General features: G+C 39.3%; 1 protein-coding gene across 8 annotated transcripts in view; it reads left to right on the top strand.

The window, feature by feature from the left end:
• The window catches only part of RASGRP3 (RAS guanyl releasing protein 3), a 110,391-nt gene that overhangs the window by 62,163 nt on the left and 34,724 nt on the right, over nt 1–13,504 (top strand). For all 8 annotated transcript variants that reach the window (XM_043918267.1, XM_043918260.1, XM_043918261.1 and 5 more), the window contains 6 exons: nt 2,845–2,977; nt 7,698–7,889; nt 9,135–9,237; nt 11,069–11,131; nt 11,666–11,797; nt 13,207–13,354. In XM_043918267.1, coding sequence (XP_043774202.1) covers nt 7,820–7,889; nt 9,135–9,237; nt 11,069–11,131; nt 11,666–11,797; nt 13,207–13,354 — 516 coding nt within the window. In that variant the 5' untranslated portion in view covers nt 2,845–2,977; nt 7,698–7,819. The remainder of the gene's footprint in view (nt 1–2,844; nt 2,978–7,697; nt 7,890–9,134; nt 9,238–11,068; nt 11,132–11,665; nt 11,798–13,206; nt 13,355–13,504) is intronic.

Raw genomic sequence — 13,504 nt, 5'->3', positions numbered from 1 at the left:
TGCCATCATCCTACCCACACTTGGCCTGTCTAAAACTCCTCTGACTCCTAGACTGTCTTAGTGCTTCAGCCCTTCCACAGGATACTTTAATTTCTTATTTAATTCTTTGCTGGAGTATAAGAGCAAGAATTACGTTTGTCTTGTTCATCAATTTATCCTTCTCTTTGCTTGTCTCCAACTTTGTCTACCAGCCACTCAAGTGTACCTTGCTTGGTATCTGGTGTCTAGTAGATACTCAATAAGTATAGGGTTAGCCACAAAATTCATTTGGGTTTTTCTATACGATCTTACAAAAACCTAAATGAACTTTTGAGCCAACCCGATATTTGTCATGACTTACTTGGTGCCTCAGATGGTAAAGAATCTGCCTGCAATGCAAGAGCCCCAGGTTCAAACCCTGGGTCAAGAAGATCCCCTGGAGAATCCCCTATCCACTCCAGTATTCTTGCCTGGAGAATTCCATGGACAGAGAAATCTGGTGGGCTTACAGTCCATGGGGTCGCAAAGAGTTGGACACAACTGAGCGACTAACACTTTCACACTTAACACTTACTTAACAACATTTGTCAAATAAATTAACTATCTTTCATAGTTTTTGTCATTTCTCTTATTGAACTCAATAATCTTGATTCTACTGTGGAGTCTCAGTGAATATAATCACAGAACTTTTAAACTTTCATGTCTCTGTAGAGAAAGGAAGATTAAGCTTGAGTGTTGCCAGAATTACAAACGCTGTGACACCTTAGTTGTTAAAATTTAAAGTGTAAAAGTTTGTAATAACTACCCCTCATTTTAGCAAAGGATTTAGGCTTTTGGAGCAATCCCCTTGTCTCCATATGAAGGTCATATGAGTGTGGGAACATACTTATGGTTACTTATATGTTTAGACAATATCTGCCATTAGGAGGGAAGAATCTTCAAGAGATTTCATTTGTCTTTTCTTGCAACAGAGATAGTGCTATAGACAAGCCCAGGTTGGATGCTTGAGATAAGTGCTCCGGCCTGGTGCACTGGGAAGACCCAGAGGGATCAGGTAGAGAAGGAGGTGGGGGGGGGATCAGGATAGGGAATACATGTAAATCCATGGCTGATTCATGTCAATGTATGACAAAAACCACTACAATATTGTAAAGTAATTAGCCTCCAACTAATAAAAATAAATGAAAAAAAAAGACTATCTTTGGGAGTTCTAATATGGCCAATATAATTTCAACACTATTCCTTGAATACTTACTAGATGTAATATTTCACCTTATAAATTCTGCAATCCTAGAGCTACAGGCAACCAACCTTTGCTGTTATTCTGGCGTGTTTCCTAGACACTGTCTGGGAGTTTAGTCGACAACGTCTATGACAGTCATTACCTTACTTTGGCCTCAGCACTTTCAGAAATGGGATTCCATTGCTGACGAGGCCGCCTGCCCCACTACCGGATGCCTAGTGTCACAGAATTTTTTCCTCCTATTTCCTTCTCCTTCTTTCTAGATTAACATCTCTCTTCCTGTACTTCTAAACATTGATCTCCTATAATACTTCACCTTAAGTCCTCAACTTCAATGCTTTTAAATATGGGAAGGGAAGAGGAACTGTGTACAAAGGGAGACACCTTCCCAAGCACCCAGTTTTTTGCAAGATTGACGGTGCGTGCTTTTTATGTTACCTTCTAACTCAAACAGTCTAGTAATTAGCGTCAATGGCATTTCACTCAGAATGGTAACAACATTTTACTCAAAGTAGTAAAACTCTCCCCATTTGTCTATCTAATATTGAAACACAATTTTGGAAAACTAAATGCTCTGAATCAAGAGTCTGGGACTCTTAAGATCTGTCCATGTATAGTTGCATGGAGTTGGCTCCTTTGCACAATCTCTAGCATTGAGAGCATCATTCTTATTGCCCTACGCCACCTCACAAGGATTTTTTGGGTCTTCACAAGTCACATTAATGAAAGTCTTTTGCTGCGTGAAGACATCATGGCCTTTGGAAATCACACCCGACAGAAGTCTATTGTTCTTTTGAAGTGAGACTTTCTCTCTTAGAAAGAATTCAAGCTCTGGGGAAATTTTGACTTATTGTGTCCTTTTCAAACTTGTGAAAAATGTTTATGCTGGGGAGCAATAATTTTCACTGAAGCCAGAGAGTACCTATCAACACAAAAGCAAGTCCAAAGCCATCAGAAGACTAAACAACATGGACTAAAATAACATTGACATTCTCACTGAGACTCTCAGGAGTGATTTAGAATAGTTTCACGATCACCACAACAAACTGTTTTAGAGACTTACTAACATTCAATAGTCAATGTTTGGAAATTCTTAATGAGTGATCTACCCATAGATGTATATTTGGACTAAAATAATATTTTACATTGTGTATAAATTTTGGTTTTGTCACACTTGTAGGTTTTTTGGGCTGCATGGGGTCTTAGTTGCAGCATGCTGGATCTTCATTGCTGTGAGGGCTTCTTTCCAGTTCCTTCATGGGCTTAGTTGCCTCATGGCATGAGAAATCTTAGTTCCTTGACCAGGGGTTGAACCCATGTCCCTGCATTGGAAGGTGGATTCTTAACCATTGGACCACCAGGGAAGTCCTCCATACTTATAGCTTTTAATTGGCTGGAATTTATTTTGTTTTATTTTTAAAAAACAATTTGATCTTAAAAATATCATGGCACCAAATAACTACTTCAACTGCATTGTCTTTTTAATTAATTTTGTGGGTGATGTTTAGACAAAAATCTCAAAACCACTTATAACTGAAGGATTTTGAAAATGCTTTAACACAATGGATTATTTGGGGCTCCTATTATTTAACTCTGGGGATTTATTTCTGTTCTTTTATCAGGTTCTCCAAAGTACTTATTATTTGTGTTGGGTAAACCAGTTCAACAGACTGCGTCCTCAATACATTTGCCAGTGATGAAAACTGCCCTTAATATTCTTTCATGTCTGGATATCTATCTGTGTAAGACCAATAGGTAAGTATTTCTTTAAACTATTGTAGATTATGTAAGAAACTTGCCAAAATAATTATGAGAGAAAAACTAAAAGAAATATGCCATGGTATTAACAAGAATTCTTTGGATGATGGAATTGTGGATAATGATTTTTCTTTCCTTTTTAATTACTGTCCAATTTTAAATGATGAATGTATATTGCCTTTGCAATAAAGAAACTGTACTTTTGAAAAAACAGTTGTAGACACAATAATATCCACAGAAATGAAATAAGATCTCAGGTACATATGTAGGTGATAGAATTCTAAACAGGGACACAGATACATCTACTGACTGCAGAAACAGATTGTAACTGGGGAGCCTCGTCCATCTGGCTCTCATGGACTGATTCTTTGCAGATCACAAATATAACTCCAAATATGGTGACAGGTCTTTGGTGCCAGATTACTTCTAACCCTTTGGGAAAAGTCAATAACTTCCCCAGACAGATTAGCTGAATAATTTTGGTTTTGATCTCAGAATTAGTTTAATTAATCTAGGTTGTTTGGTCTAAGTAATACATTTACTCTTCATTAGCAAGCATTAACAAGATTAAAAAAAAAAAAAAGCCTGTTTATTGAGGGCAGGAGGAGAAGGGGACGACAGAGGATGAGATAATGGATGGCATCACTGACTCAATGGACATAGGTTTGGGTAGACTCCGGCAGTTGGTGATGGACAGGGAGGCCTGGTGTGTTGCAGTTCATGGGGTTGCAAAGAGTCGGACACGACTGAGTGACTGAACTGAACTGATACAAGAAGGTAATCAAACTTATCAATTGTCCAATGTTGACTTTTCGTGGGGTTGACAGAATTTGCACTAAGAAAATCAGAAAAATTTTGCCCCGAAATGTCCTGGAAGAGGTACCCACTTCTTATCAATGGAGTATAGGCAGATCCTATCATATCTAGAAAGCTGCAGAAAATCTAGAAAACTTCTGTTCCAGTAATGTTTACTAAAAGCTGCTACTAAACTAGCTACAGTTTAGTAGCTTTTAGTACTAAAACAAACTAGAAAACAACGTCTTAAAATTTTATGGTATCCACTCTTCCAAATATATACATGTTTAAAGACTAGCTTTTTATCATTTTTATTTTACTCTTTTTTTATCCATCCATTCACTCATTCATTAATTCAGCAAATTCTTTTTTTGAGAGGCAAAATCTTAGGAATTGGGGAAAACACCAGAGAACTAACACAAAAATTCCTGTACTCACTGAGCTTACATATGTAGTGCTAGAAAGATTTAAATGCAGATGAACAAGTAAAATGTATAGCATCTCAAATGGGGATACATGTTATGAAGAAAAAGAAATCCAGGAAGAGAGATAGGGCATGCCATTTGGGAGGTGGGCATGGAGAGAGAGTGTTGTGTTAAATTAGGGTGTTTGGGAAGGGTCTTACTGATAAGTACTTTGTTAAGAGATGTAAGAGTTGGTTCTGCACTACTTTAACATTCCCATTTCACAAACCCTTTGACTATCCAAGTGGCTCAGCATTGATCCAGTGTTTCTGTTATTTTTATGACACGTGAAATAATTCTTCTTTTGATGCTCTAAGAGTGGTACCTTTAGTACAAGACTGTGTTTCCACTGGATTTATTTAGCTGGTGAATAGACTCATTCAGACGTCAGTCTTCAGTGGCATCATAGAACTGATGCAGCCACACATGTGGACCTTAGGCTTTTTTTTTTTTTTTCTTTTCTCTTCATTCATGTGTTTACCTTCTGAAGTTGACTATGGGCCCACTGAAGGCAGGGATGTGGTGATGATCTCATGTTAGCAGCCTCAATGCCTTGCATAGTGCCTAGCAATTGTCGGATGCTCCATGACTACCAAGGAATAAATAAACTTTGAGAGTAAAATAGACATTGACTTTAAACAGTTCGAGAGATGAAGTCCAAATGGCCACATTTACCTACTAAACTGTCCAAAGTGGATAACTGTCTTACATCATGATAACGTGTCCATTTCTCTAAGCCTTGTATGGAGCTGGCATCAAGGACTTGCTCTGTAAAATAAAATGATGGTGTGTTTCCTACAGAAACACTATGATATAAGCATCTCTGAGAGGTTGTTTCTAATCCCACTTTCCCCAAGCCGTTGCTATAAAATGGACAGCTCTCAGGCCCACGTTTTCCTTCTACCTCTGTGACAAATAACCTGGTTTATATCCTCTTTTTGAGATGGTGTGGAGTGCTATTTTTCACACTAGATTAGGGGGCAAAATTATGACAGCTCATGATGTCTGCACTTGGGAGAGCAATAAAAGGGGAAAAGGGAAACCAAAAACTATTTTATAACAGAGTTCTGATTCAAGGCCTTAATTATTGTATGGCTTTAGACCAACTGCCAAATTTCTGTGAATCCCATGACCTTGTGTCTATACTGGAAATAATAATCACTACCTTACAGTATTGCTGTGAAGGTCAAGTTGGATAATATATGCAAAACATCTGATATAGTACCTGGTACATAATGTGGATGTTCAATAGATTATTGTTAATATTTTAATACTATTAATAATACTATTAGAAAAGTTATGCAAATAATATTTTTTAACCAGTTTTTCAACATTTACATGATCACTGAGGATAATCCTAATTAATATATTTGCACTTTGAAGTTTATCTCTCTATATATACTTGTAGGGGCTTCCCTGATAGTTCAGTTGGTAAAGAATCCACCTGCAACGCAGGAGACCCCAGTTTGATTCCTGGGTTGGGAAGATCCCCTGGAGAAGGGATAGGCTACCCACTCCAGTATTCTTGGGCTTCCCCTGTGGCTCAGCTGGTAAAGAATCCACCTGCAATGCAGGAGACCTGGGTTCGATCCCTGGGTTGGAAAGATTCCCTGGAGAAGGGAAAGGCTACCCACTCCAGTATTCTGGCCTGGAGAATTCCATGGACTTTATAGTCCATGGGGTCACAAAGCGTCAGACACGACTGAGCCACCTTCACTTTCATATACTTGTAATACAATTAATCCAAGTAATCAGCAATATATGAACCATGAACTTCCAGATGTTCAAGTTGGTTTTAGAAAAGGCAGAGGAACCAGAGATCAAATTGCCAACATCCACTGGATCATTGAAAAAGCAAGAGAGTTCCATAAAAGCATCTATTTCTGCTTTATTGACTATGCCAAAGCCTTTGACTGTGTGGATCAAAATAAACTGTGGAAAATTCTGAAGGAGATGGGAATACCAGACCACCTGACCTGCCTCTTGAGAAACCTGTAGGCAGGTCAGGAAGCAACAGTTAGAACTGGACATGGAAAACAGACTGGTTCCAAATAGGAAAAGAGTATGTCAAGGCTGCATATTGTCACCCTGCTTATTTAACTTATATGTAGAGTACATCACAAGAAACACTGGGCTGGAGGAAGCACAAGCTGGAATCAAAATTGCCGGGAGAAATATCAATAACCTCAGATATGCAGATGACACCACCCTTATGGCAGAAAGTGAAGAAGAACTAAAGAGCCTCTGGGTGAAAGTGAAAGAGGAGAGTGAAAAAGTTGGCTTAAAGCTCTCAACATTCAGAAAACTAAGATCATGGCATCCTGTCCCATCACTTCATGGCAAATAGATGGGGAAACAGTGGAAACAGTGGCTGACTATTTTTTTGGGCTCCAAAATCACTGCAGATGGTGACTGCAGCCATGAAATTAAAAGATGCTTACTCCTTGGAAGAAAAGTTATGATCAACCTAGAAAGCATATTAAAAAGCAGAGACATTACTTTGTCAACAAAGGTCCATCTAGTCAAGGCTATGGTTTTTCCAGTAGTCATGTATGGATGTGAGAGTTGGACTATAAAGAAAGCTGAGTGCCGAAGAATTGATGCTTTTGAACTGTGGTGTTGGAGAAGACTCTTGGGAGTCGCTTGGACTGCAAGGAGATCCAACCAGTCCATCCTAAAGGAGGTCAGTCCTTGAGTGTTCATTGGAAGGACTGATGTTGAAGCTGAAACTCCAATACTTTGGCCACCTGATGCGAAGAGCTGACTCATTTGAAAAGACCTTGATGCTGGGAAAGATTGAAGGCAGGAGAAGAAGGGGACGACAGAGGATGAGATGGTTGGATGGCATCACCAACTCAATGGACATGGGTTTGGGTAGACTCTAGCAGTTGGTGATGGACAGGGAGGCCTGGCGTGCTGCAGTTCATGGGGTCTCAAAGAGTCGGACATGACTGAGCAACTGAACTGAACTGAATGTTTATGGTAATATGCTCCTGAATGTCTTTATCAGTTAAGTAAATAAAGAAATTGCAAAATGTTGTGAATTCTTTCAACTGAAAAACAAGATGTTATTTGATAGAGAACATTCCCATGGTCTGCAGAAGGAAATGGCAACCCACTCCAGTATTCTTGCCTGGAGAATTTCATGGACAAGGGAGCCTGGTGGGCTACAGTCCTTGCGGTTGCAAAGAGTTGGACACGACTGAGTGACTAACACACACACACACATTCCCATGGTCTCAGAGCATCATACATGCCAAGGAATAGTTTAGCAGGCACTTTGCCATCATGGTGATTCACACACTCTCTTATCACTTTGATAATTTTCTTACAGAAATACAGAGTAAATAGCAGTCATTATCTTTTCAGGTAGGAAAGCCATGCTTTAACCCTAGTTAAAGGTATTTTAACTAGTCTGGCAGAACTCTAGTCTGATATTTTTTCTTCTTGTTTTTTAGAGCCCTGAGACTTTAGGACAGAGACCACCACTAAGCACAAGCATCACCCACTTGCATAATTATGGAGATGATCAGCAAGACGTTGAAAATGCCCCTAGTTTTTTGACGGCGGCTGCATAAACATGGGGTCCAGTGGACTTGGGAAAGCAGCAACATTAGATGAGCTGCTGAGCACTTGCATTGAGATGTTTGGTACGAGCCTTTCTCCCTTTTGAACATCTTGCTACTCTTACCTTTCCCAGTTCAGTTGCAAGTGTTGCCATGGAACAGAATTCAATCTCCATACGTTGGTATTTGGGACTTCCAGGTGGCGCTAATTGTAAAGAACCTACCTGCCAGTGCGGAGACCTAAGAGTTGCCGGTTCAATCCCTGGGTTGGGAAGATCCCCTGGAGGAGGGCATGGCAACCCACTCCAGTATTCTTGCTTGGAGAACCCCATGGACAGAGGAGCCTGGCGGGCTACAGTCCATGGGGTCGCACAGAGTTGGACACGACAGAAGTGACTTAGCATGGACTCACGCACCTTGTTATTTGAGGCCCTTTTTATTAACCCCAGTCTGTCTCCCCAGTATCACTGCCCCATGCATTTCCTTCCTTTTACTGTCCACAGCTAATACCCAGACATACTGTTCACGTAATGTTTCTGGAACATTCCCTGCATCTTTCTACCTTTACGCCTTTATCATACTCCATTGAAATTCTGCTTCAGACCTTATTCAAGGTGTCATTTCAAATCTTCATAGTATCATTCCTATAGTGCCCTGTCAGGAATGCTGACTGCTTCCTCCACTCACCCATAGCCCTTTGTGATTTTTTCATGGACATGGTGTATGCTGCTATGATCCTTTCTTGGTCCTTTGGCTTAGACACGTGTGAATAGCACAATCTCCTACATTCTATATTTGTCTGTAAGTCTTATATCTCCTCCAAAGTTGTAGACTTTACAGCTATATGCTTTTCATGTTGTCTAACTACCCTAGCATTTTGGATTATTCCTTATACAAAAAGAATCACAAAGAAGTTGTTTGTTGAATGATTGTTTTAGGAAGAGTTAAACCAGACAGAGTAGGGTTGCCAGATAAAATACAGGATGATCAGTTAAATCTGAATTGCAGATGAGACACATTTTTAGTATAAGTATGTCATAAATAGGGCATGGGACATACTTATACTAAAAAATTCTTTGTGGTTTGCCTTAATTCAAATTTAACTAAATCTCCTATATTTTTATATGTGAAACTTGGCAACTGTACACCAGAGGAAGGATGAGACCTACCCACTTAATTTGCAAGGAAATACCAGAAGTAGGAGGAAAACGATGATTGGGTCTACAAGAACTTTTTGACACTAATGTTTCTCTACTGATATTAGAAAAAGAGAAAAGTAGTATGTGCTGTTGTCTCCTCACCTCTTAATCTCCTTTTATTTTTTAACAGATGACAATGGAGAGCTGAATAATAGTTATTTGCCAAGAATAGTTCTACTCATGCACCGATGGTATTTGTCTTCCACTGAATTGGCAGAAAAACTTCTCTGCATATATCTTTCTAACTACTGTGTAATTTTTACAATCATAAATCAAGTTCTGTACTTAGATGAAGTGTCTAACCAAAGCCAGTAAATTAAGATGAATAAACAGTCTTCAGTCAGTTATCCAGCTGTTTTGTGAATATATATAGATGTCTAGACAAAACATTTGGATGATTGACCAAATAGTTGATTATCCATCTGAATGTTTTGGCTCTACTTGAAAATAACCACTTGATATGAAATGAAACAGAAGCTGTAGCCTGAATGTTTCTAACTTGTCTTAAACATTTCTGCTGTTAGCATAATGAAAGAATATTTAACACTCATTCAAGAGTTACTTTATTCCTTTTAGAAAGGCAGAATGGTAGACCTAGAGGATACAGTTTAGACATATGGAAATGCCAGCCAGAATAATATGATCTGGCTCAGGCATAAACACGACCTAAATTTTCACATCATCCCTTGCTGGTGAGACACAAGGAACATTCTAGCATGTTTATTATAATCTGTTTGATTGACATTAATTTTAGATTTTCTTCTGATATAAAGGCAAAGGAAAAAACCATAGTTATAAACCCCATTCTATAAGGACTTTTAGCCATCTACCACTTTTGTGCATGGTACAATCCTAAAAGGTGGTTAAAAAACAAATGACTGAAAAATGGCTACAAAATAGTCACATACTGATAAGGAGGTTTTAGTCCCTGAGATCTAACTTTTATTATATAATTGCTAACGTAGGTTCCTATAGTCTCTGCCTGATCAAGCCCAGGGGTCCTGCAGATGAGTGAGGAGCCTCTCAGGGCAGGGACAGCCTGAGAGGCAGTGGGGCCATGGAGTGTTGTCAGGGCTAGCAGAGCTTCCATCTGCTTCTTTCAAGTCCTCCACTTTCTACTTCCTCACTCCATCATCAATAATCCACCCAACCTCAGGCAGGGAGTGGGTGTTAGAGACGAGTAGGGGACATTCTCCCTGAACAGAGGTTCCTGGAAATGAGCAATACCTTAGTACCTTGTGGTCCAAGGGTTCCATGGGTCCTGTTATTGAAAGGTGGTACGTAGAGAAGGATGGAGGGAACTATTTTAGTCTGGCCCCATTCCCTCCTTAGGGTCTAAACACTGTCCAAAAAGTGTGCCCACAGACAGTATTTTTATCATCAGTATGTCCACTGCCATATGAAACACAAATAGAAAGGGGTATTTAGACACAGTATAGCTTACTATCTGAAAGTACAGACTGTATGAAAGGTGAAACCACCTGTGAATTCACATTTCTCTAGATTTTCCTCCCTTTGGATTCCCTGCTCACTGCATATCCATGGTACCTGGCATATAGCATGAACTCAATAAATATTAGCTAAAAGGTATGAATAAATAGACTTGAGACTAAATAACTGTAAGATGTGTATATTAATATACCCCAAAATGACATTTTCAAATACTAAAGAGATTAGAGTACTTATATATACCATTAATCCTATATATAAAATCTTCTTGGCTAAAATGGTGTTTCTATGTACTATTCATTTTAAATTATCTATAGTTAGTAGTCTATTTGTCATTACAGTTGACAGTCACCATTTGGTATGTTCTCAGGAAGGTAAAATTCATTTTATATGTGGCTTCTCTTCCACACCAAAAAAATACATCTCAGAGCAACAATACATGGTGCTTGTTATTTAGCGCTGATGTCATCAGAGCCCACTTTTCTCCCCACTTGAACATCCATGTCACCCTAATAGTATAGTCCTCTTCTTAGGAATTCATCTAAATTTATTAAACAGCCACAGATTTGTGCAAAGGAAACAATGTGCAAGGATTTTTTTCCTTAACTACTGTACCTATCGAAATGCCAGTGGAGAAAGCTGTGATGAATTTCGGTTAAAGATCTGCTACTTCATGAGGTACTTACAAATTTAATTGTCTTGTTTCTGGTTCTGGAATTATTGACAGTTTTCTTTTCCCCAAACTACAGACCTAATCTGACAATAAAATGGACTCAAGTCCTCCCTTTATTGATTTTATTAAAATTGGCTCTCCTCTGTTGCTGGGGGCATAGAATTCATTTTTCTTTTGGACTATCAAGCAGAGGTCGATGTGATTAAGGGATGAAAGCAGTTCTGAGAAAGAGTGTATTCATTTTTTTCTGCTCCCTCACTGTACACATTCCCACCTGCTTGCCATGAGTTGGGAGAGGGGTTTCTTCTCAGCTGTGGTTCTAGAGAGAAAGAGACTCTCAAAGTAGGTGTGGTGGACTTGGGTCCTTGGTTGAAGCAGGGAAGGGTAAGACTCAACACGGTAGATGGGGGATAAGACATTGCTAATTTGAGGTATGGTCTTAAAGCATTGTTAAATGTAATCTATGGAATGACACCATAGTTTCCATAGAGATCTAGCCTGAAATCTTCTGGTTGTCAAAAATACTTGATGTCTTTCAGGTACTGGATTGTGAAATTTCCTGCAGAGTTTAATTTGGACCTCGGTTTGATCCGTATGACTGAGGAATTCCGGGAAGTAGCTAGTCAACTGGGATATGAGAAACACACCAGCCTCATTGATATATCCAGCATGTAAGAATGGTGCAAGCTTCTTTCAAATATGATGAGTCTGCTCTTTGGGGGAGGGAGTAGTGATGATCCCACTTGACCTCCATCCATACCTGTTCAGAACCAAGGTGTGCTTCCTTGAGGAAAGCTTTGTTGCAAAGAGCACAGTCCTGTTGGACATAGTTTATCTCTCCAAGCTTCAATTTCTGTGTTTGTGTAGTAGAAATTGTACCTTTCTCATGGGGTTATAATGAACATCCAAGAAGTACATGAGATAATATGTGAAAGTATTTGACACCTAAGAGATGCTCAGTACTTGGTTACTGAATCTAGTCTCCTATGCCCTTGCCACTGTGTTCTGTGGATCAGCATCTCTGGCATTACCTGGGGGCGGGAGCTCAATAGAAACATAGAATCTCATGCCCCACCCTAAAGCTACAGAATTGGAAACTGCATTTTAATAAGGTTCCCAAGTGATTCATATGCTCATTCAAATTCGAGATGCTCTGTACCATGGTGCTTCTCCTGTCAGCCAGAGGCTGTGCAAATGTGGACCATAGCTGTGCCATGAACTGATTAGTTCAGTAATTAGGAACTTGGTGCTATTAGGCTAGCATTTTATATTACTAGCTAACTTTACAGACAAAGATATTTTAGGGTTGTAAGTATTATTATCCATATTGAAAATATATATACTTTTGTGTGTCCTAGGCATTCATACTCTAGTCTCCTTTCCTAAAATGCTTCTTCAAGAGTGATCCATGGTGAATGGTTCTGGAATTATTAGGGGTGTTGTTAAAAACGTAGATTATTCAGCCCAACTGCTCTACTTACTAGCTATGTGAGCTTGGATAAATTTTTAACTTCTTTGTGCCTATATTTTCTCATCTATAAAATGGGAGTAATAATAGTATTACCTGATAGAGTTGTGAAGATTTAATGAGTTAATACCTGTAATTATAGTGGTGCCTGGGACATCAAGCATTTGATAAATGTTGATGTTAAAAAATAGATTATTCAGATTATTCATTCCTAGTAAATCAGAATGTCTGGTAGTGAGGTCCAGGCCTCTGTTTTTATAACAAGCTTTTCAGATAATCCACATGTTGCTGACCATATGGATTTTGGTGGTTTCTATCCCAACTATATATTGACAAAATCCCTCATGATTCAGACCTTACTGCTCACAAGAAAGACCAAGTAAGAGATTCTGGATGGATCCATGCAAACCAACCCTGTCTGGAGAAACAACTCGAAGTTTATGTTCTATTGGCAATGGGTCAGTGGGTTTCTCTTCAAACACGAAGGACAGGGCGTGTATTTCACACAAGCCCCTGGAAGCAGGCCAAGAGTTACAGAGTCAGTAGGTTAATAACTTCCATTGAGTGAAATGGGCTTTCAGCACATTGACCAGACTTGCTTTTCTTTCCTAGTCCTTCCTATGACTGGATGAGAAGAGTCACACAGAGAAAAAAAGTATCCAAGAAGGGAAAAGCCTGTCTGCTGTTCGACCATCTGGAGCCCATTGAATTGGCCGAGCACCTCACTTTTCTGGAGCATAAATCTTTTAGAAGGATCTCAGTAAGAAACTGGACATTTATTCTTCCAAGGATAACAACCTCCATGCCAACTTTCCCAAGAGCTGCATTTTCATACTCTGAAGTGTTGGCAGCCTCTGTCACTGTGCTCCTCTGGAAAAGTGCCCTTAATTCACAGGAACAATCCCTTTTA

The sequence above is a fragment of the Cervus elaphus genome, chromosome 11 (assembly GCF_910594005.1).
Source record: "Cervus elaphus chromosome 11, mCerEla1.1, whole genome shotgun sequence".
Taxonomy (NCBI): domain Eukaryota; kingdom Metazoa; phylum Chordata; class Mammalia; order Artiodactyla; family Cervidae; genus Cervus; species Cervus elaphus.
Note: the sequence above shows the minus strand (reverse complement) of the source record. Positions and strands in the feature narration are given on the sequence as shown.